This window comes from Pan troglodytes, chromosome 3, assembly GCF_028858775.2.
Source record: "Pan troglodytes isolate AG18354 chromosome 3, NHGRI_mPanTro3-v2.0_pri, whole genome shotgun sequence".
In the NCBI taxonomy this organism is placed as follows: domain Eukaryota; kingdom Metazoa; phylum Chordata; class Mammalia; order Primates; family Hominidae; genus Pan; species Pan troglodytes.
In genome coordinates, this window is record NC_072401.2 from 173,886,865 (window position 1) to 173,911,541 (window position 24,677).

Sequence of the window (24,677 nt, forward strand, 5' to 3'; positions counted from 1 at the left end):
TATAGTTTCCTTGTTTGTGTTTTTTTTTAATAGTACACCTGTAGAATGTAAGCTCTTCAAGGATATGACACTCTGCTTTAGTCACTGATAAATCCCAAGTACCTAAACAGTGCCAGACATATATTAGGTACTCAATTAATATTGGTTATATGAATGAGGGCTTCCTTCTACTTGAATATAATGTCCCTCAGAACTGCTATTTCTTTTGGCTTACCACTGTATCTCTAGTGCAAGAGCAGGCATTCAATAAATACATGTTGAGTGGGCAGCCGAATGGTGGATTGAATAAAATTACATCAGCACTAAAATACTGGTGCTAGAAGGGGAATATGGTATAAATATCCCCTTCCCTATATCTCTAGACAACATATCTGACTTACCAATCATCCATTTTACATGTTAGGTTGTGATACTCCTGAAGAAAAAGAAGTTTGTTCAATTTTTTATGATTTACAATGGCTTTATATTTTCATTAAATTTTTCCAAAGATTGCATGAGCTTAAAACACCAACTCAGCTATTAGGACAGACAGGCAAAAAACATGTTTGTTTTGAGTCTTTCAAATACAAAGTTTGGATATTTCAATTGTCTTCACCATTTAGGACAGTTTTCTTCAGATAAAAATTTAAAATCATCACTTCAGAAGCCATTTAAAATTCCAACAAAACTAAAAGTAGTAAAGACCTAATTGAAGACAAAGTTGAGGTCTTATCTACATTTGTGCACATGTGGCTGATGCAATAATGATTTGGTTATTGTAAACATGATGATAACTATGGTCAAATTAAACATATTTATATAGGCATATTTTAGGAATGTGAAACAGATAACTTAGCCATGCTATTATCCAATCATTTCTTAATTGCATGCTAATTTTATATACTCAGTTGTGATTCTGGTTCTTGTACTATCAAGCTGTCTATTTTGGTAGTAGATATATGAAAGCACCTGGGTAACATACAAGTTGGAGAAAACTAACACTCTTTCTTGGTTTCTTTGTCACTATCACCCTTGTTGTGAAAAAAGATCATAGCTTTTTCTACCTAATCCCCATTTCATCTTTCTGTGTTATTTGTTTCCCTTTAGTTGTAACACAATGAACTCAGATTAATAAGAAAATAGCATCACAGTTTAAGATAATATTGATTCTGGAGAACAACCGAGAATGCTGTGTGTTTTCCTTGACGAATTGATAGGATGGAATTCTAGAATATCCTTCTGAAGAAAAATTCAACAGGTTATAAAACCCAGGCTCAATGACCCCAGAAAACCATGAGTGTTTGAATAACCATCAACAGGGGGATGGATGATTCTGGAAGGTTAATATAATATGTGCCTTTTTTGAAACAATCTTTATTTGCTTTTACGTTTCTACAGAAATGCTATCCACATTCACACTAATTTGTGGAGTTTGTGTGTGTGTGTGTGTGTGTTTCTTCATCCTTAGGAATCACAAAGAGAATACTTTGAGAAAAAAAAGTTCTCAGAAAATTTGTCATTTTTGTAGGATGCTGATCTTTTCACTATTTCTACAAGGTATGCAGCTGCATAGTAAGCAGGGATACAGAGGACTTTCCTGCTGAGATAACAGGTTTCTGTTGTGATGGAAACAAGTAAAAATTATAGTAATTTTGAGGGTCAGTAGCACAACTATCCTACATCATATGCTTAGATGGAAATTTTGTATGTCAGCTGGATTATAACCACTGCTGATTTCTTAACCCTACTTAATATCAGGGAGGATTTTACCTGGCACTTTCGGTTCATTTCCTTTAACAAAATTACTTTTAATAATGTTATTCTTTATTCTCATGAGAATAGTTTACTACTCATCTCTCTGGTTTCTTACTAACAGAAGCTTCTGTTTACTAACAATTAATTCTGGCTATGTTATTGAAACTTAAGAAGCAATAATATAGGAGAAAAGGGGATCAACACAAAATGTTTTTTCTTTCCTTAACAGCTACCCAGACAGTAGTCCTATCTAAACAGGGCAGCATCTTCAGAAATTTCTCAGAAGCACACCAAAAAAAATCATAAAATGAGGGTAATCTGACCTCTGCCTATGCAAAGAGGTGATGTTTAATCTTCCCACTGACCAAAGAATGAAAATCTCATTAAAAAGTAGTTTCAGGGTGATGGAAGCAGGAAGCAAGAGATGTCAGAACTCTCAAATTGTGTTCTTTATTCACATTAATATAGTTATTTAATAACAAGTGTTAGTGTGGGTGTGAAAGCAACCTTTTCTTGCAAATAAATCCCATAAGGAAATATGTATAATAAAAGTGAACTTTACTATATGATAAAATTTCACCCTGTAATTTGTGTGGTTAGCCTAAAAGATGTGTCATCAAGATAAAAGATCTCATCTGGGATGCTGAGGATTAAGGCATTCAGTTTTTTTTATCCTCAAAATAAAATCGAAGCATTATTCAATTACCATTTGCCAGAACTGACTCTGTCTCTGACTTTTTGACTTTTGCAACTCTCTCTACGAGCCTGTGTTGTCAATGTTTGTCTTTAGCTATAATGATCTACACACCCACCTTGGGGAATTACTATGCAAGTATCATTAAAATGGTACATGAAAAATCATTTTGTGCTCTCAGGCTATTCAGATACTGATATAAATACAAAGGATAAATTTGCAAGTTCCAGGTCTTGGTAAGCTTCATCAAGTTTATACCAATAAGAGACAATGCCATCAATTTCTGAGGCAGAGTGAATGGGAGTCATGATTAAGACTGACATAAGCTTGGCCCGAGTTTTTGGACTAGTAACTGAAGGTTTGATATGTCCCAAAGACATAAACCAGCACAATATGTTTTGCAAATATTTTAATTAGTTTAAAAATTTTAAGTCAAGATTTTACATAACAACACCCATTTCCAGATTCTATTGAAAAATTTTAAGATCTAAATACAAGAACTATACTGCTTAGTACATCTTTCTGCCTGCTTCACACATCTGAGATCCTGATCCTGTTTCAGATAATATGTTTACGAAGTCAAGAGTATGGACTGACTAGAAGTTTTAGCAACGGATACCAGTTCAAGGTCTATTTTATTTTGTCAGTATCTTAAAATTGTTAACAATGACACATTTGAGAATTTATTCAGAATGTAAATAACAAGATAATTCTTTCCACCAAAAAAAATATGTTCTGATACTAATTTATCAATGTTTGTACATATACGAAAATGCAGAAACTTCTGTGTAGATTATTTGAGACCCATTGCATGTTCTGTAATTGAGTTCAAACTGAGGAAGGAAAGAGATATTAGAAGAATAACAGAAAAACCTTAACTTCCACATAACATTTTATGCTATTACTCTTCAGTTAGAGAGTCTTTCTTGACTTCCTTTTGCTCAGTGCATAGAGTTCAGAGACCTGTGTATTAATTTTTTTGTGTGTGGCTTCACCTTATCTTTCTTGGTTCATTTCTTAACATTTTTCTAAGGGAATTTATCTAATAAAGTTTGAATAAATGAATAATGGGAGAATCAGAAAAAGTCTCCACGTTTGTTTGGTTTTATTAATTCATAAGATTTAAAGACAGACATACTTGGATCAAATTCTAGCTTGCCACTTAATTAGTTACGTGATCTTGAAGAACTTATTAATGACATGACGTAAACCTTTCTAAACTCTAGTTTATCACCTGGTTCTTAGTATTCATGTGGATAAAATTACATAAGAATACACGTAAGTTTTCTCCTTTTTCCCATACAGTCTTCCCATTGTGTTAGTTTTTTGATAGTGTTCCATTTGCTTAAAACATTTCCTAGGTGTCTTCAACATATAAAAACTTAATCATGCCTAATACAAGAATCATACCCATCACAATATTTTGTTAACAGCTCCTGTAACAGAGTTTCAACCACATAATTTATTATTTGTTTAATGATTTAAGGTTTTTCTCAGTGACTATGTTAAGATTTTTCAAGGGCAATGGAAATAACTCAAATATCTATAAAAATAGCAGGGATGATGAAAACAATTGGCATTTATATATCAAGTTTTGATAAACCAAGGGCTTTCACATACTTTATCATATATAAGATTTACTACTCAAAAAGCCTTGTAAGGTGGGTAAGGTAGGTATTGTTCTTATTACCCTAATTTCATATGTGAGCTGAGAGACCTAGAAGACCTAGAGGACATGCAGATTTTTGCCTATAGTTAGAAACCCTAATTTATATCTTCTGCCTTTGAATCCAGAGTTTTCCAAGGAACAAATAGAATCATAGGTATATGGTTGATTGTGACAATAAAAGTTCATTGATTGATTTATGAAAACTAAGATAGGTTTTAGAATACAGATAATCTTTTCTTCACAGTTTCACAAATGTGTATTTTTATTGTCATCCACATTTGTAGTTATGATAAATAAGTTTGCTCTAACTTAGAGATAAAGAAACAAAGTTTTTTGATTCACCAGGGATTTCCAGACCAACAGCCCTTGGGAGGTGCTTTAAGACTGCTAAAAGTTTGTAACAGTAGCAGGCATCGCCAGAGCCCATCACTCCTTAGAGTAGTACACTCTGGTTTTCATGTCCCTGTGAAGACTGTGTATCACATTTCTGTCCCCAAAAGGTGCTTGTGTCACATCCCTGACTCCAGAAGTGTTTTAATTTGTTACCTCTGGTAAATACATTGCCCTTGAGTAATGTTTTATCCTTGGAAATAGTTTCTTATGACCCATCTAAAAGGATGTTAGTTTCAATGGGCTCTGGAATCCCAGCCCTCACTACTACATGTGGTTTCTACTTAATGGATTCTGTCTCGTCTGTCCCTGATATTTTTTCAAGTTAATTATTTGTAGCGATATCACAGTGAATAAAAAGTCCTCAAGGTGAAAAACTGGAATAGTGCTCACAAGTAAATGGCCAACCTAATGATGGGTCTGAAATATATGCCTCAAGAAGGTACAATACTGTTTATGTTAATTTTACAAGGTCATAGATAATGGATCTGTACTATTGTAATCAAACAGAGGACGCATGATATAATCCAAAAGAGATGCAAATGGGTCTGGGCGCTGGAGATTGCTCATGTGAAAGGAAAGGTCAGAATACTTATGCACCATCTACTGGATGGTTAAGCTTTCAAAAGCAATGTAATCATATACAAATGCGCTGAGATTGATTTAGATTAGGTATGCAAGCATACCTAGTCTTTATATTGGTCATCAGCCCTCAATATGAAAAAGATTCTTCAGTAGATTGTGGTACATTATATGTTAATGAATTTGACTTTTTTTTTTTTAAGGTGACCATTGTGTCACATTCCAATTCATATGGATTAGAGGTTCCCAACCCATAATAAGCCTCATAATCACCTGGTGAATTTGTTAATACACAGACTTCTGTCTCTCTGTTAAGTTTCTGATTTACTAGACCTGAGCTGGGAAAAAGGAATTATTTCTAACAAGTTCCCAGGATGGCCGGGTGCGATGGCTCACGCCTGTAGTCCCAGCTTACTTGGATGGCTGAGGCGTGAGAATTGCTTGAGCCCAGGAGGCAGAGGTTGCAGTGAGCCAAGATTGCCCCACTGCACTTCACCTTGGGCAACAGGATAAGACCCAGTCTCAAAAATAAATAAATAAATAAATAAATAAATGAAAATAAAAATAATTAAAAAAAAACTGGTTCCCAGGTAATGCTGATGCTGCTGGTCTATGGGTAGCATTGATACAGATTAAAAAGTTATTAGTGTAGCAAATCCCCCAGATACCCTTTATTAAAGCAGTTTCAGATGGTCTGATTTAGCCTGATTCCCCTACCATTATAAAGTGTTCTCTTGATGCTAACACACCTTGCTAGAGCACTAATAGTGGCTGAGAATGCCTAAGAATTTTTATTTGAGATTTATTTTTTACATAAAATAATACTTGCAAATAATGTTTTAAATCCAATCATACTATGAAGACTATGGTGGTAACCAGCAATCCTCTTACCCACCTCCCCTACTTGCAATTTCTGATACCAAGGGGCAACTGTGTCAGTCTTTTATTTTCATTCTGTCATATGACTCCATATTTATAGATAAAGTGTATATCACTGTTCTCTATTTTTTCCTATTTTGGTTTTATCTACTGCTTTCCCATTATAGAAAATATCTATTTAACTGTCTTATTCCAGTCTTTCCCTCAACCTCCAGTATACTTATGTTAGTTAAGCCAATATTCCAGTTAGATTATTCATATCTGAATCAAACAACGTGCTATGATTAGGATTTCTTTTTTATACATTGTTTTTGTTTCTTATAGCCTTATCAACTGGCCCACTTTTCATTTGCTTAGTTTTTAATATATATCATTAATTCATTCTAATCTCTTTGGAAGAACTGTAACTCTCATTTCAATATTTTTTTTTAAAGGAAAGAAGTTTCTGTGTGTGTGTGTCTGCGTGTGTGTGTGTGTCTGTGTGTGTTTCTGTGTGTGTGTGTGTGTGTGTGTGTGTGTTTTCCCACAGAGACATCCTTTCTGGAGCTTCTCTCCTTTCCCTTATACAGTTGGACTGGAGGATCTCTGGACTTGCTAGCATTTTGCCACCTCTCTGCAATGTTGTATCTTTTTCCTTCTGTCTCTAATTTTGTTTGTTTTTCTGTTTCTCAGTAGGATTCCTTTGACCTTCATTTTCCAAACTGTGTCTTAATTTTTCTCTCCCTGATATCACATTTTTACATTTCAGGAACTCTCTCTGATTCTCTAAATGCTTCTTTTTAAAAATCTGTATCTCTGAAGGAACTTTTCTTAAAGTTCTTTGAGAAAATTAAATTTAGAGTTTTTGAAGCTTTTATCTGCACCTTACATTGCCTCTGTTTTCTTCAAGTTTAGTATGCTTTTTGTTTCTTTTTGGCCTCTTAATTATACGTTAAAAGCTCTCCAAAATCCCTGGAAATCTTTTGCTGCCTATTCATACTCATGAGTGAAGTCGTGAAAATAGTGATATGAAGTTCTCTGTGTAGAGAAGGGCTTGCTAATTAGGCTGTTTCCCACGTGGTTACTGGGTGTGCACCTAGGAGCCAGTAACTGCATCTTTTCCAGTTGATTTCAATTCTCCAGGTAGGAATTCCTCCATCTCTTATGTAAGGATGTAAGCTGTGGACTGGCAGCTTTCTGGAGGTCTAGTAAGGGAAGATAACTTCATTAACAATGTTTGATACATAGGCTAACAACATAGGCTAACATGGAACCCTGATTTTCACTGCAGTTTGACAACCTTATATTTACCTGTTTCTAGTGGCCTGAGAACATACCATTCACGCTCCAGTCTTCTATGGGTGGGAGTACAGTGGATGGCCCTCAGAAATCACTCCCTTGTTTGAGTCGAAGAGAGAACCCAGAAGAGTCTAACTGCCCCTTATTAAAAATGGTCAATCTTTATCTTTTCACATTTAACCTGACAGTCAGATATATAGAGTGTCCCCAGTTTTTACATATTTTGAAAATTCCGTGCCATAAAAAAATACTTCCTTCCCAGCAGTTCCCAGCTATTTACAAAAACTTTATGTGAGTTCTAGTATCTTCTTTCCTGATGCATCTGATGCTTTATTGTCATTTTCATTTGGCTTCTGGAGAGAGTAAATGTTAACTTTTGTGTTCAATTAACTTTTGTTCAATCTGCATTATATTACTACTTATTAAGAATTCGCTATATTACATATATCAAAATAAGGAAAATAGAGTATCCCTGGTATTCAGAGAGAGCTTAAACGCTGGAGTTTACACAAGAATACCTCCATGTTTCATGTCAAAATTTATTTTAAAATTATCTATTTTAATCTGAAAGTTATGTTTGTAAATTAGTGTTATCTAAATCAGTGTAGGAGATTTTCATTAGTGTTCAGTACTTATCACTGTAAGTGCATGGCTGAGACAAAACATGGGTTACGTATTTCATATTCATTTGATTCTTTAATACTTTCTTTGCATAGCTGAGTTCAAAAATTTCTAATTATAAGTTGATCATCAATTCAAGAAAATGCTTGATTTTTTTAAATGTTTGCTATATATCGCCAAAACTGTACATTTCCATTTTCTTTTACTTTTACCATGTCATTTTCTATTTACTTTTCCATAACTTTTGTTTCATCTTCCTTTTAAAAATTATCAGTATTCCTGATATTTTACATAAACTCACCATAATCTGTATATTTGTCCCTCTTTTTTTCTGAGCTCACCAATATTATGAGCAACAAATTCTTTGAAATGTGTAGATTATAGTCACCTGATTGGGAAAATCTTTTCTCTGATTTTCAACTACCTTTTTTAAGAAAAGAATATTATGCCCCATTTTTATCCTTTCAAAACAAGTATATCTTTTATAAGCTATGAAGATGGGCTAAAGGTAGATAATTTTTCAAAAGCATAATGGCTGTATTATCTAAAACTAAGAAATAAGACATTTTATGTCTTGAAAAGGCTGTTAGAATAAAATTACCTCACTGAAATTATTCATCTTTTGGCTAAATTGACTTTTTTTTGCTTTCTAGAATTTTATTTTCTTCATTCAGTGGATGTATTACTTATTTCTGAAAAAGAACAAAAGAAAAAATAGCATGTGAATTTGAAAACACTTATTTTACATTATCTTGACTACAAGATTGTGAAGATAAGCTTTATTCAAAATGATTATTGTTTCTTATTACCAGAAATAAACATCATAAAAAAGAAGTAGCTTCAGCAATGTACACAGAAATAATTTTCAAGTTGACATTATAACATATTGGACTTTGGAAAAGCATAAACTATATTTTGTGACTACAGTGGATGAATGGGTGATAATTTCAACTATAAGTGTAAACATGCACTATGTTTCCAGAAATCTAGATGAGAGACAGTATTTAATAGTTTTTAAGAGCACAGTTTTGGTCTTAACAGAACTGGTCCAAGTCCTGGCTCTGCCACTGTGGTTTACCTCAAGTTATTTTAGTTATTTGATCCTCAGTTTACTCGGCAGAAAAATGGGGATTTACAACTCGAGGCTATCATAAAGATTAAACAAACTTCTATACACAGAGCATTTAATGTAGAACCTGGCACATAGTGAGCATTCAATGAATGGTTGCTAATGTTACTACAAAGCCGTTCAGATATGTTTGATCAAAATAAATAAAACTGTACCAATCAAAACAAAATTAATTCAATGCAACACCAAAATTGGTAGCATTACCAATATTTACACTTTGGGCAAATAAAAACAGCTAGGTATTTATGCTTACAGGTGACACGCTAAATATTAGTGTCTCTGGATGAAATAAAATAGGGAATGATAGTTGTTGCAGGAGAGGTGTGCTCTCATTTTAAAGGTTAAAAACAGATTTAAAATGTGTATAAATCTGGTCACCAGCGATAGCTTTCTTTTCATTATACTCAGAGGATTCACTTATTTAACAGATATTCTTTGATTGCCTATTATGTGCCCGGCTGTGTTTACCTACCATGCAAAAGGAAATACCTCCTTTTTATGCTTGAATACTTTCCTTTTCCACAGACATTTCCACTGGGCCTGGGAGATGGGCAATTCTATTCATGGACAGATGGTTTGAGAAGAAAGGACTGGCATGACTATGAAAGCATTCAGAAAGAGGCTATGCGCTCAGGTATGAAGCTCAGTGTACGCCAAAGTGCTACTTCACTCGCAGCAGTGTCTCATTTGTCACGTAAAGGATCTCTAATTAGCATTTCTTCTGCACACTGTAAAGTATGTTTCATGGGGATATTGGAGGTGATACTGGACAGAACCTAAATGACTTCAAATTTCAGAGAGAAAACAAATAATGAATAGTCTTTCTAATATTAGCTGCGGTAAAAGTCATTAAAAATTAAGAAATATATAGTACTATATATTCCCAACTGCTTGTTCATAATTTCTAGGGGTATCCTGGGATTTATCAATGAGACTTGACCTGGTAGATATGTATCTTGAGCAAGATTGACTCCTTAGAGCTGAAGTGTATCTAACTGGCAATGCAAAGTATTTAATTTGTACCAATGTTTCTAGACACTGGCGGGACGTACAGCAAGCCAGCAGGTCAAGCAGCTGGGGTTCTAAGGTTGGCAATAGTTGGAAAAGCAATGAGGCAGTTAAATGGAATCAAGTAGGTCTGTGTGTAGCAGAGTTCTAGACTTGGTGCTAGAGTTAAAGGACAAAGTAGCAAGAAAGAATAGGTCTTTCCACTTTGAGAGACCGAGGCAGGCGGATCACAAGGTCAGGAGATCGAGACCATCCTGGCTAACACGTTGAAACCCCATCTCTACTAAAAATACAAAAAATTAGCTGGGCGTGGTGGCGGGCACCTGTAGTCCCAGCTACTCAGGAGGCTGAGGCAGGAGAATGGCCCGGGAGGTGGAGCTTGCAGTGAGCCGAGATCGCACCACTGCACTCCAGCCAGGCGATAGAGTGAGACTCCATCTCAAAAAAAAAAAAAAAAGACAAAAAAGAATAAGTATTTCTAGAAGGACTGAAAAATTAGGTTGTTAGGCTGTTGTGAACAGAAATTCAGAAGGGTATATAAGTAGAAATCCAGTGAAAGTGAGTAACTCATGATAGGAAGCCCATATTCTCTTATTCAGCCAAATAAGTTATTTTCACAATAGGATGTCACAGAAATAGAGCAGCTACAGTTTGGTAAAGACATCTCAGCAGCCCTGAGACACTGCATTCAAGGTAAAATCAGCAGCAGAATTATAACTAGCCACGGTGTGAGGTCCTCTTGCTCAACTAGAGTTAGTAACAAAATTGTTCTGGGCTGTGAAATGTTCGTAGCTCTGTATCAGGTATGGCTGACTGAATTACAGTCGTTTTTATTTTCTTCCATTCCTTTTCTTCAAAAAAAGGCCTGCCCCACGCCCCACCCCCAACTTTTTAAAGCAGCTTATTCCAAAGATGTTCCCTGTTTTCAGAGAGTCAACTTCTTCCAGGTTTTATCATCTTTCCACCTTGGCAGTGACCCCATGAATGGTCGTGAAAATGAGTTCCTTACCAGCATCCTCACTTTTCTAGTACTTTTATTTTTTTCCTCTATTTGCTTGATCAACCCTATATTAATCCAACCACTTGTTTCTCCTTATGACCCCAGGATGCTGAAGTTTTTTGGAAATGTTTTCATAATCTTACCAACTGAATCTTCCACAAGTTAATAATAAAATAGCCCAAATTTACTGAATGGATATTTTATACTAAGTGCTTTGCATATGTATTTTATTTAAACCTCAGAATAACTCTGATAGGTATAATTATCCCAAATTAAGTAAAATTGAGTTCCTACGAATTTATTAAATTTTATCCAAGTTCAAGCAGCTAATAATTTGCAGCTCTGGATTAAGAACCAGGTCTTATCATGGTCCATTATACTCCACTGTCAAATAATAATATTTGGACAATATGGAGTAATGGCAAGGACACAACAGGGGAAAGACACACCTAGGTTCAAATCCTAGCATTTCCATACATGCACTGTGGCCAATCAATTTCCGTTTCTGATATTCTACTTTGTAGAATTTATTTAAGGATTAAAGAAAATATACCCACAGTAATTGTCCAATTATTTGGACATATTGGAAACTCAACTAATGATAACTGTAATTATTAATCCATGTAAGTTACTTTTACATGAATTGGTATGCCTATCCTTTGCTTGTACAAATGAGTTTTGAATACAAAATCCAGTGCTTCACATTTATATCTGCTCCATACCACCCTTTCTACCTCCTGAATAAACTTGTCTTTTCTATCTTCATCTTTGCTTTGACCAAGGGAAAATTGATCTACAAAAGAAATTGGTAATATCACAAGTTTTTAAGTACAAATTCTTTGTGTAATTAAAAAGCTTTTACATGGTAGAATTTTTTTATTCACTGGAGGATATATGATAAATTTATATACTAGAATATTATTTTTATACAGTGAAATATATCATAAATAAAAGTGTATTAAGACATACCTGTGTGTACACACACACTGAGGTGCAGAGTCAAAATCAAATAAACATCTTTGTACTTCATATACAGGCCAAGAAAAAGGATCATTTGTGCCATTGTGTCCCCTCCACGACTTTAATTTTGTGTTTACTCTCTTATTTTTCTCTGTAGTTTTTACTGCCAGTGTATTTATCCTAAATCAAATACTGGTAAGTTTTGCCAGTGTTTGAACTTTATCTAAAAATTTAATTTTACTGTATGACTTTCTTCTTTCACTCAAAAATATTTTTGAGATTTATCTAGGTCAATGTGTGAAATGTTAGTTGGTTCATTTTTACTATTCTTTAATTTTCTGTAACATTGTCCTCTTGGTGGGCCTTTGAATAGTTTTAGTTGTTGTATATAATGCTGCTATAAGTATTCTTGTGCATGGTTCTGGGGTAGGGACAATATTAAGGTACATATTTAATAGTAGATTTGTATGTCTAGAGAATGCACAGTTGAACTTTATTAGGTCATGACAAGCTGCCAAAATTGATACACCAATTTCATTTCAATCAATAATGGATAGAATTCTCACTGCTGTACATCCTTGTGAATATTTGAAATTGACATTTCCCCCAATTTGGTGATATGAAATAGTCTCTCACTGTCACTTAGATTTGCATTTTATTAATGCAAACACATTAAAATGTAGTTGATATCTTTTTTATGCTTTGGGGCCATTTGTTCTTCCTTTTTGGTAAAAGTCCTATTCATTTCTGTTTCCATCTTTTGAATTATTTGCTCCACACAGTGTTCTTAATTTATTTTAAATGATATCCTTTGGTGGTTTTATTTAGTGACAAAAACGTATCCTACATAGATTATTTTAAAACACCTCTTTATGTATGGTTTAATGAATAGTTTTCAATTTTGAGGTAGCCAAATCCAGCAATCATTTTTAAAAGATAGGTCATACTGATGTTCTACATTGTCTTTTAAAAACTTGATAATTTTGGCTGGGCACAGTGGCTCACATCTGTAATCCCAGCACACCGGGGGGCAGCAGAGGGAGGATCGCTTGAGCCCAGGAATTTGAGAGCAGCCTGGGAAACATAGCGAGACCTCATCTCTCCAAAAAAAAAAAAAAAAAAATTCATCCAGGCGTGGTGACATGTGCCTGTGGTCTCAACTACATGGAAGGCTGAGGCAGGAAGATCACTTGAGCCTGGAATTCGAGGCTGCAGTGAGCTATCCAGCCTGGGCTGGAGACTCTGTCTCTAAATAAATAAATAAATAAATAAATAAATAAGCTTGATAATTTTACATTTTACATTTGGGTCTTAGATCTACCTAGTCTTCATTTTTATATAATGTGAGGTAGGGATCCAATATTTATTTAGTTTTTATTCACTTAACCAATTATTATTAACATTTATTAAGAAATTTGTCTTTCCCTCCATTGCTCTGAACTATTGACTCTATTATAAATTAAGTTTCCATATTTGTGTGTTCTTTTTCTGGGTTCTCAATCCTGTTCTGTGAGTAAAAATCCCTGTGCTAATACCATAATAGCTAATTTACTATATCTTTATTACAACTATTAATATCTGGTATAGCTCACCAAAAAAGAGCTACATTCTTGCTCTTCTTTTTGTTGTCATTCTTACATTGTACTCTTCCTTAAAATTTTGTATTCAGTTTTAAATTTCACATTAACATACACAGATATGCACAAACAAATGGGAATTTTTAAATTGTATTTAGCCTATGGATAAATTAGGAGATAACTGATATTTTCCAATATAGAATAATGTATTCTATGGTACATTATTATATTTCTTTGCTACTTATTTATTATATTTAAGGATGGCTTTGTAATTTTGTTCTCAGATTATGTTTAGTATTAATCTTAGTAAACTAATATTATATTGATTTTGTTCACATAATGATTATACTGAAATTCCTCATTGTTTGTAGTTGTAATATAGAAATGTTAACAACTCTTAACACTGATATGAATTTCGAAAATGTTCTAAGGTTTTCCATTAATTCAAAACATTTACCAGTAGTTTATTTTGGATTTTAAAAATGTAGACACTCATATTTGCTAGTAATGACAGTGATTTTAAAATTTTTTTTTCTATTCTAGACCCTATAATTTTAGTTTTAGTTTTCTCCTATTATTATAATTGCTAAGAACTGCAGTGTAACATTGAATAGTTGGTAATAATGGCTACTTTTGGCATTTTATGATTCTCACAAAAGCAATTTAAATGCTCATTTTGAGATTTTATCTGCCTGTCTATTGTTAGATCAATTTATCTAATGTAAATACATTTTATCATGTTTATTAACACAATACCAATACACTATGCACTTTAACAAATACACTTATGTTACTTCTGAATCTGTTTTGCTGAGAGTTTGTGACTTTCTTTTAACCTGAAGGAGTGCTGATTTTATTAAAAGTTTTTTGTTCATTTGCATTTATTAACATAGATAAGATAAATGTTCTCCTTTAATCTGTTATTTGGGTAAATTATATCTATTGCTTTTCTAATGGAAACCAAATTTGTTATTCTAGACTAAATCTTCCTTTTTTTAATAGCTATATTTGATTTGTTAATATTTTGTTTGGCATTTTCAAATCTTTATCTATGAATTAATATTGGCCCCAAATTTTCTATTCTTATCAAGTCTTTGTCAAGTTTTGGTAACAGTATAATGAGCTCATAAAATGACTGTTTAATACTTGCTGTTTTTTATACTTCATAATTGTTTGTTGTAAACTAAAATTATTTCTTTAGTGATCATTATGGATTTTTTTGTGGATGAAGCTCTGTTGACCTGAACTTTTCTTGGAGCATAGATTTTTAAGCGCTTGGCTAACGTTTTATGTAGTTACAGTAGTAGTTGATTATCTATTTCTTCTGGAATTAATGGTATTCTTCTAGTAATTTGTCCATTATATCTAAATGTTTATATTTATTAATACAAATTTATTCACATATTCTTATGTCCTCATAAGATTTTTGTAATGCCTGCAATGCTTAAATTTATATTACTTTTTTCAGATATTGTTAGGTTTTTTTTCTTTTTGCTTTCTTAATCTATTTCTACAAAAATTTGTCACTTTTTTGTTTGTTTGAGATAGAGTTTCACTCTGTTGCCCAGGCTGGAGTGCAGTGGTGTGATCTCGGCTCACTGCAACCTTCACCTGCCGGGTTCAGGCGATTCTCCTGCCTCAGCCTCCCGAGGAGCTTGGACTACAGACGTGCACCACCATGCCCGGCTAATTTTTGTATTTTTAGTGGAACAGGGTTTCACTATGTTGGCCAGAATGGTCTAGACCTTCTGACCTCTGGTGATCCGCCCACCTTGGCCTCCCAAAGTGCTGGAATTACAGGCATGAGCCATTGCGCCAGGACAAAAATTTGTCACTTTTATGAGTTATTTCAAAAGCCAGTTTTTGACTCTGTTCATCTATTTTATTTTTCTCTAATTTTTTTCTAACTTTTTAAAAATTTTGTTTGCAGTAACTTTTTTATTTTTTACTTTTAAAATTTCAACATTTATTTTTGTTTCAGGGGATATGTGTGCAGGTTTGTTATGAGGGTATATTGCATGATGCTGAGGCCTGGGGTGTGATTGAACCTGTTACTCCAGTTCTGAGCATAGTGCCCAGTAGGTAGTTTTTCAACACTTGCCCACTTCACTCCCCCTGCCCTGTAGTCCCCAGTGTCTACTATTCCCATCTTTTTGTCCAGGTATGCCCAGTGTTAACCCATAAATGGGTTAACTCATATGGGTTAACCCACAAATGGGTTAACTCCCACTTATAAGTAAGAATATGTAATATTTCATTTTCCGTTTCTGGGTTAATTTGCTTAGGATAATGACATCTAAGTGCATCCATGTTGCAGCAAAGGACATTATTTCATTCATTTTTATGGCCGCATAGTATTCCATGGTATACTTAAAAATAAATTTATACCTCCTAATTTCAGTCATTTTTCTATTGTAGAATAAGCATTTTGGAAACTAAATTCCCGTCTGAATATTACTTTAACTACATTGCACTGCTCTGTGATCCAGTGTTTCACATTGTATTTGCTTTTCTTTCAATATGTTTTGAAATGTCTAGCCCACTTAAAAAGCACTGAAATTATTTTAAAATAAGAAAATTCAGAAACTCCTTCCCAGTGAAATCTCACTAATCTTTATAAAAGTATATTAGCTGCCAGGCGCGGTGGCTCATCCCAGCACTTTGGAATGCCGAGGCGGGCGGATCACGAGGTCAGATCGAGACCATCCTGGCTAACATGGTGAAACCCCGTCTCTACTAAAAATATAAAAAAATTAGCCAGGCGTGGTGGCAGGCACCTGTAGTCCCAGCTACTTGGGAGGCTGAGGCAGGAGAATGGCATGAACCCGGGAGGCAGGGCTTGCAGTGAGCCAAGATGCGCCACTGCACTCCAGCCCGGGCGACAGAGTAAGACTCCGTCTCAAAAAAAAAAAAAAAAGTATATTAGCATGATAGGCAGCATGCATTTCATTACATACTTTGTTAGTGTTTTCATTAATGTTGTTACATTACATTTCAGTTTTGTTCTGGTAATTACACCTCTGTGGAATATTTGGTGATTTTTTAGATATCAGTTATTTTATTTTATTTTGTTTTACTTTTAATTTTAGGTATACATTTGCAGGTTGATTCTATAGATAAATTGCAAGTTGTGGGGGTTTGGTGTACGTGTTGTTTCATCACCTAGATAATAAGCATAGTATTCAATAGGTATTTTTTTGATCCTCAACCTCCTCCTACCCTTCATCCTCACGTAGGTCTTAGTGTCTGTTGTTCCCTTCTTTGTCTATGTGTACTCAATGTTTAGTTCTCACTTATAATAAGAACATGTGATGTTTAGTTTCCTGTTCCTGCTTTAGTTTACTTGGGATAATGTTCTCCAGCTCCATCCATGTTGCTGCAAAAAACATGATTTCATTCTTTTTTATGGCTACATAGTATTCCATGGTGTATATTTACCACATTTTACTTATCCAGTCTACCATTGATTGGCACGTAAGTTGATTCCATGTCTTTGTTATGGTGAATAGTGCTGCAATGAACATACACATTCATGTGTCTTTATGGTAGAATGACTTATATTCCTTTGGGTGTATACCCAATAATGGGATTACTGGGTTGAATGGCAGTTCAGTTTTAGGTTCTTTGGGTAATCTCCAAAATTCCACAATGGCTGAACTAATTTCCATCCCCATTAGCAGTGATTAGTGATCACTAATGATGAGTGATGTTGAACATTTTTTTCATTTGCTTGTTGCCTATTTGAAAAGTGTTCATATCCTTTGCCCACTTTTTAATGGGTTTGTTTACTTTTTGCTTGTTAAATTGTGTAAGTTCCTTGTAGATTCTGGATACTAGACCTTTGTCAGATGCATAGTTTACAAATATTTTCTCCCATCGCATGTGTTGTCCATTTACTGTGTTAATAGTTTTCTTTGCTGTGCAGAAGCTCTTTTGCTTGATTCAGTCGCATTTGTCAATTTTTGGTTTTGTTGCAGTTTTTTTTGATGTCTTCATCATGAAATATTTGCCAGAGCTTAAGTCTAAAATGGTATTTCCTAGGTTTTCTTCAAGGATTTTATAATTTTAGGTTTTACATTTGAGTCTTTAATCCATCTTGAGCTGATTTTTTTATATTATGTAAGGAAGTGGTGTAGTTTCAATCTTCTGTATATGACTAGCCAGTTACCATAGCACCATTTATTAAATAGGGAGTCCTTTCCCCATGCTTGTTGTCAGCTTTGTCAAAGATCAGGTGGTTTCAGGTGTATGGCTTTATATCTGGGGTCTCTAGTCTGTTCCATTGGTCTATGTGTCTATTTTGTACTACTACCATGCTGTTTTTATTACTGTAGCCTTGTAACATTGTTTGAAGTCAGATACTGTGATGCCTCCAGCTTTGTTTTTTTTGCTTAGATTGCTTTGGCTATTCAGGCTCTTTTTTGGTTTCACGTGAATTTTAAAATAGCTTTTTTTAGTTGTGTGTTTAGTTAGTGAAGAACGTCATTGGTAGTTCAATAGAAATAGCATTGAATCTGTAAACTGCTTTGGGCAGTATGGCATTTTAACAATATTCTTTCTGCCTATTCATGAGCATGGAGTGTTTTCCCATTTGTTTATTTCATCTCTGATTTCTTTGAGCAATGTTTTGTAATCCTCATTTTAGAGATCTTTCACCTCCCTGGTTAGCTTTATTCCTAGGTATTTTATCTTTTCTGTGGCTATTGTGGATAGGACTGCATTCTTAATTTGCCTCTCAGCTTGGATGTTGCTGGTGTATAGAAATGCTACTAATGTTTCTACATTGATTTTGTATCCGGAAACATTGCTGAAGTTGTTTATACAATCTAGGAGCCATTGGCAGAGTATATGGGGTTTTCTAGTTATGAAATTATATTGACTGCAAAGAGGAATAGTTTGACTTCCTCTCTTTCTATTTAGATGCTTTTTATTTCTTTCTCTTGCCCAGTTGCTCTGACTAGGACTTTCAGTACTATATTGAATAGGGAGTGATGAGAGAGGGTATACTTATCTTGTGCCGGTTTTCAAGGGTGATGCTTCCAGCTTTTGTCTGTTCTGTATGATATTGGTTATGGGCTTGTCACAGATGGCTCTTATTATTTTGAGGTATGTCCTTTAGATGCCTAGTTTGTTGAGGGTTTTTAATATAAAGGAATGCTGAATTTTATTGGAAGCATTTTCTGAATCTATTGATATGGTTATATAGTTTTTGTTTATAGTTCTCTTTATGTGATGAATCACATTTATTGATTTGCATATGTTGAACCAACCTTGTAGCCCAAGGATAAAGCTTACTTGATCATGATGGATTAGCATTTTGATGTGCTGCTGGGTTCAGGTTGCTAGTATTTTATTAAGGATTTTTGCATCTATGTTCATCAAAGATATTAGCCTATAATTTTCTTTTTTGTTGTGTCTCTCTGTCGGTTTGGTATCAGGATGATGCTGGTCTTATAGAATGAGTTAGGGAGGAATCTCTCCTACTCAACTTTTTGGAATAGTTTTAGTAAGAATGGTACCAATTCTTTGTATGTCTGGTCGAATTTGGCTGTGAATCCATCTGGACATGGACTTTTCCTGGTTGGTAGCCTTTTTTCTTATTCCATTTCAGAATCAATTATTGGTCTATTCATGATTTGAATTTATTCCTGGTTCAGTTTTAATAGGTTGTATGTTTCCCAGAAATTTATCCGTTTCTTCTAGGTTTTCTAACTTGTGTGCATAGAGGTCTTTGTAGTAGTCTCTGAAGATTTTTTGTATTTCTGTGAGATTGTTTGTAATGTCAGCCTTGTCATTTCTGAATGTTTATTTGGATATTCTCTTTTTTTCTTTATTGATCTTGCTAGTGGTCTATCTTATTTATTCTTTCAAATAACCAGCTTCTGCTTTCATTGATGTTTTGTATGTTTTTTTATGTCTCAATTTCAATCGGTTCTGCTCCGATTTTGGTTATTTCTTTTCTTTTGCTAGCTTTGGGGTTGGTTTGCTTTTGTTTTTCTATTTCCTCAAGGTGTGATGTTAGATTGTTAATTTGAGATCTTTCTAACTTTTTTATGTGGGTGTTTAGTGTTATAAACTTTCCTCTTAATGCTGCGTTGTGTGGTTAATTTTAGGATACGTGCCATGTGCTGATAAGAATGTGTATTTTTCTGATTTTGAGAGGTGAGTTCTATAAATATCTGTTAAGTCCATTTTATCAAGTGTTGAGTTCAGAATGCTGAAAATAGGCAACCAATCTCTTCTGTCTTATAAGGTTTCTGCTGAAAGGTCTGCTTTTAGCCTGCTAGAGCTCCACTTGTAGGTGACCTGCTCCTTCTCTTTAGCTGCATTTCATATTTTTGCTTTCATGTTGACCTTGGAGAATCTAATGAGTATGTGTCTTGGGGTTCTCTGCATTTCCTGAATTTGAATGTTGGCCTCTTGTGTGAGGTTGGGGAAATTTTCCTGGATGACATCCTCAAATATGTTTTTCAAGTTGCATGCTTTCTCTCCCTTTTTTTCTGGGACACCAGTGAGTTACAGATTTCATCTCTTGACATAATTCCATGTTTTTTGAAGTTTTTGTTTGTTTGTTTGTTTGTTTTTGAGATGGGATCTCACTCTGTCGCCCAAGCTGGAGTGCAGTGGCACGATCTCGGCTCACTGCAAGCTCCGCCTCCTGGGTTCACGCCATTCTCCTGCCTCAGCCTCCTAAGTAGCAGGGACTACAGGCACTCACCACCATGCCCGGCTAATTTTTTTTTTTTTTTTTTTTTTTTAGTAGAGACGGGATTTCACCATGTTAGCCAGGGTGGTCTCCATCTCCTGACCTCGTGATCCACCCACCTCAACATCCCAAAGTGCTGGGATTACAGGCGTGAGCCACTGCGCCCAGCCTTTGTTTGTTATTTTTTATTCATTTTTAAATTTATTTTTGTCTGACTAAATTAGTTCAGAGGACCAGTCTTACAGCTCTGAGAGTCTTTCCACAGTTTGGTCTATTCTGCTATTTTCAATTGTACTATAAAATTCTTGTAGTGTGTCTTTCAGCTCTATCAGATCAGTTTGATTCTTTCCTTAAATGGCAGTTTTGTCTTTCAGTTCTTGATCCATTTTATTGTCATCCTTAGAGTCCTTGGATTGAGTTTTGAGTTCCTCCTTAATTTCCATAACCTTCATTCCTATCCATATTCTGAATTCTATGTCTGTCATTTCAGCTGGTTAAGAATCCTTGCTGGGAAACTTACTGTGGTCATTTGGAGGAAAAAAGAAAAAGACACACTGGCTTTTTGAGTTGCCAGAGTTCTTGTGCTGGTTCTTTTTCATCTGTGTGGGCTGATGTTCCTTTAACTGTGGTGTAATTTGATTATAATCAGTTTACTTTATTTCTGAACGTTTTCAGAGGGTCAAGGTTTTGTTCTGGGTCTTTATTCGTAGCTGAATTCTTGTCCTTGCTTTTACAGGGTGTAAGTTAGCAAAATATTTTTGCTATTGAAGTTTGGTCTGTGATCCAGTAGATGGTGCTTAAGTGTAATGGCCAGTAGGCTGGTAGGTAGGCTCTTGCTCAGCCCTGAGGCTCTTCTATGATTTCTCACATTTGTAGCCATTTACTTTAAATAATTGTTTTTAATAAATAGGTGGTATACGCAGTGGAAGGCATGTTGTTAAACACTAGAGGTGAGTAATAAGAAAAATATATTATTTCCACCTTTGAGGAAATGGAGATTTCTTGAATTAAGAAAAAAAATGTAAAAGGAGCAATTGAAAGACCTTAGGACCTTATGAATAGCATCAGGATTCTCTTCTGGCACATCTGTGCCCTTAGAGTTAAACCTAACTGTAAAGATTATTCACATTTGTTAATGTTCAAAGAAATCCAGAGTTTTTATTATTTCATAATCTTACACCTCATTATTTTGGTGTTAGCATTGGCCAAACCAATGTATTGGTAGAAGAAGGGTATGAAACCCAACATTGCAGGACCAGGAAGGCTTCCAAAGAGAGGTAAACCAAATGTTAAGGCATTAAGGCATATGCTAACATCAGTTAAGAGTTATGCTTTTATCCAATTAACTCTGATTTCTCATTCTTATGAGTAGCCACTAACGTAGTCATATTTAAACATTATTGTTTTTCTTATATTTTCTATGTGTAATACCATTATAGCTCATTTAACTAGTTTTATATTTTGTGAGAATTTATTGACACTGTATTTTATCTTTTAACAGTTTGGCTGCACCTCTCAGCTGTACATTATCACAAAATAGATTAGCATTTTTAAAATCTTCATTCAAATTATTAATAAAAGTTGAATGAAAAGAATTTCAATACAAATTCCTTTGATACAGTATAAAAGAGAATGTACATTTCGATATTGATTCATTATTCAGTATACATCGAGTATAATTATAGTAGCTGAAGAGCTATCTAGTCGGCATTTCTCCACATATAATTTTTTTTAAGTAATACATTTCTGAAATAAAAGTAAACTCTGCCTATGGCATTTTATGGAACTATAGATCTAACAAATTGGGCTGGGAGTTGAAGGGGAAAATGCAATTGCTTGGATAACTGTTTTCTAAATATACGATCTTTCCTATTTATCATAACTTCCTTTTATAAGTGGTAAAAACATACATGTTAAATAATCCATTCAGAGATGTGTGTGTGTGTTTGTATGTGTGTGTGTGAGATGTGTATGTGTTTTATGTGTTTTATGAAATCATTATATCACTGATATGTTTTCTAGAAAGCATTTGTTTTTAGTTTTGAACTTTAAAATTTTTTCTTTTTATTTTAACTCAAAATATTGTCACTGCATTTGCCACTTGTTTTTGGATTAAAATACGAGTGAACTCAACGTTTTTAAAAAGCTGGTTTCAACTGTTCTATATGATCTATTTTGTTGAAACAGATTATACTATCATCTAATCAATGTATGTATTCCACTATAAGCCTCAGGAATTCTATGAAATTATGTCTAACTTTTTGCTACTTCAATTTGTCTTAATTAGTCATAACGGTAAGTTTGAATATCCAAGGTTTTATTGAGTCTTCTGTCATTTTATTCATTTACTAATTCAAGAAATACTTTTAAATGCCAAATACTACAGCTCTGGAAGGAAATTTTAGAAAAAAAATAACTATAGTGGTTCTTGAAAAGCATAAGGCATTGTAGGAGGTGCCCTCGCTGTTTATTGGCACTGCGGCCATTCTGATGCAAACCACCACCGTCTCCTGCCTAAACTATTTCAATAAGTCTCTTAACTGATCTTGCTCCAGAGCTCTTCAAATAAAAGCCAGAAGGATCATCTGAACATATATAATCAGATCATTTCACTCCTCTGCTCAAATGCCTTCAAAGGCTGTTAATCATATTCAAAAATAAATCCAACTTTATTCCACTACCCATAAGGCCCAACATGATCTATACCTGACCCATGTCTATGACCTCAACTCTTACTGATTGGTGTTCAGTTTCTCCACTGGCCACAATAGCCTCCTTGTTCTTCCACAAATATACTAAACATGTTCCAGCAATTTTTCACTTGCTGCTCTTGCTACTTTGAGCACTTCTCATACATATCTTCACAAACCTACTCTCCCCTTCCTTAAGGTCACCAGATCATATGTCCCCAGTTTAGAAAGGCCTGCCAATCACCATATTATCATATGTGGATGTAATTACTTTTATTCACTCTCTATCCTTTTACTCTGCTTACATTTTCTTTCTAGCAAGTATCTTCCTATCTATATTTACACACGTGTATTTACGTTCAATGAGTTAAAATATATGATTTCATGAAATATAACCACTTGTCCAAGGGCTCTAAGTCACAAGATGGTCTTGAATCATTTGAACTGGGCTTTTGGAATAACGGCACTCCTACATTAGGAAAGTATCCTGAGAACCTGCCACAACATGGTGGCTGGTTTCCTCTTTTGGAGATTGCTTCTCATTTCTTCTTTAATCTCATGATTAAAGTCACTAAGGGGTTTTACTAATTGCTGCAAATTGCCGTAGATAAACATTTAAAGGATATGCATTGAAACCCCATTCGAGAAGTGGGAATTTACCATGCTTTAAATGATTAACGGTAGGCTTTCCTAAGTTCCTTTAAACAACATCTCACTTTAGTGCTGATCAGGGACCTGTTTTGCTCCTAAATGTCTTTATTCTCCATAATTGAACAAGATTGTGAACTAAACAGAATGAGAAGCAGAAATGTGCACCATTTGGGTGAGACTGACTATATTGCTTTCAGAAAGTAAAAATAGCAACCATTGCTATGGCTACAATGGGTTTCTGGTCATCTTTTATTGAACCCTCATGTCTCTTAAAAATATTATCTGGCACCCTTTTTATTACTATCCACAATGTCACATCATTTATTGTTAATAGTTCACTATAATTTAAACATCTAGCATGTGCTCTCAATAGATATCATAATGAGATTTGTTGGGAAGTGGTCAGCTTTGGGAGGTATTACCAAAACAATATTCATTCTTATTCATAAGGTTAAAATTAACTTTTAATGAAATATTTCCTTTGTCAGTCATTGCATAATAATGAAAATGTAAAATGGAAATGAAAAGAGATTGTGAGCATTCTGTTGAGATGTATCATTTAGCTGTCTAAAATTAGAACACAACTTAGCTGAAACTAAATTGAATGACAATTATCTAGAGGAAAAATCCCTTCAATCTTACAATAAAAGCAGCAGTGTAGAAATATCTCAGGAGATTTATTAAACTGCAATCAGTTTATATTAAAAGATATAAATAATGCCAGCTTTGAAACAGAATTCAATTTAACTATTTGTTGCAAAACTCATAATATCTCTCTTTAGAAATATCAACTTCCTATGGGCAAGTATGCATAAGATTATTTTTCCCAGTAGTTAAAATGTGGTTGAATAATAGCAACTATCACAGATTTATTTGTTAATTAAACTTCCTGGGCTTTAGTGTTTGCCTTGCATATAGAATATGAAGGATATTTATATCGTCACATAACCCTGATTGCTGTGCCTATATGACTATAACTTGAAGCAACTAGCATATGTTTTCTCATGCCATCAAATCTATTCAATGGATACACAATCTCAAAAATTTTTCACAAGGGGGTCTATATAAACATATTTCAAGTAGAGCTATTTCGCTTTGCTTCTGGATTT

At 34.3% G+C, this 24,677-nt stretch overlaps 1 protein-coding gene across 4 annotated transcripts in view; it reads left to right on the forward strand.

The window, feature by feature from the left end:
* GALNTL6 (polypeptide N-acetylgalactosaminyltransferase like 6) overlaps window positions 1–24,677 on the forward strand; it is a 1,233,774-nt gene that overhangs the window by 400,169 nt on the left and 808,928 nt on the right. For all 4 annotated transcript variants that reach the window (XM_001155128.8, XM_009448577.5, XM_016952513.4 and 1 more), the window contains one exon: window positions 9,502–9,610. In XM_001155128.8, the coding sequence (XP_001155128.1) occupies window positions 9,502–9,610 (109 nt within the window). The remainder of the gene's footprint in view (window positions 1–9,501; window positions 9,611–24,677) is intronic.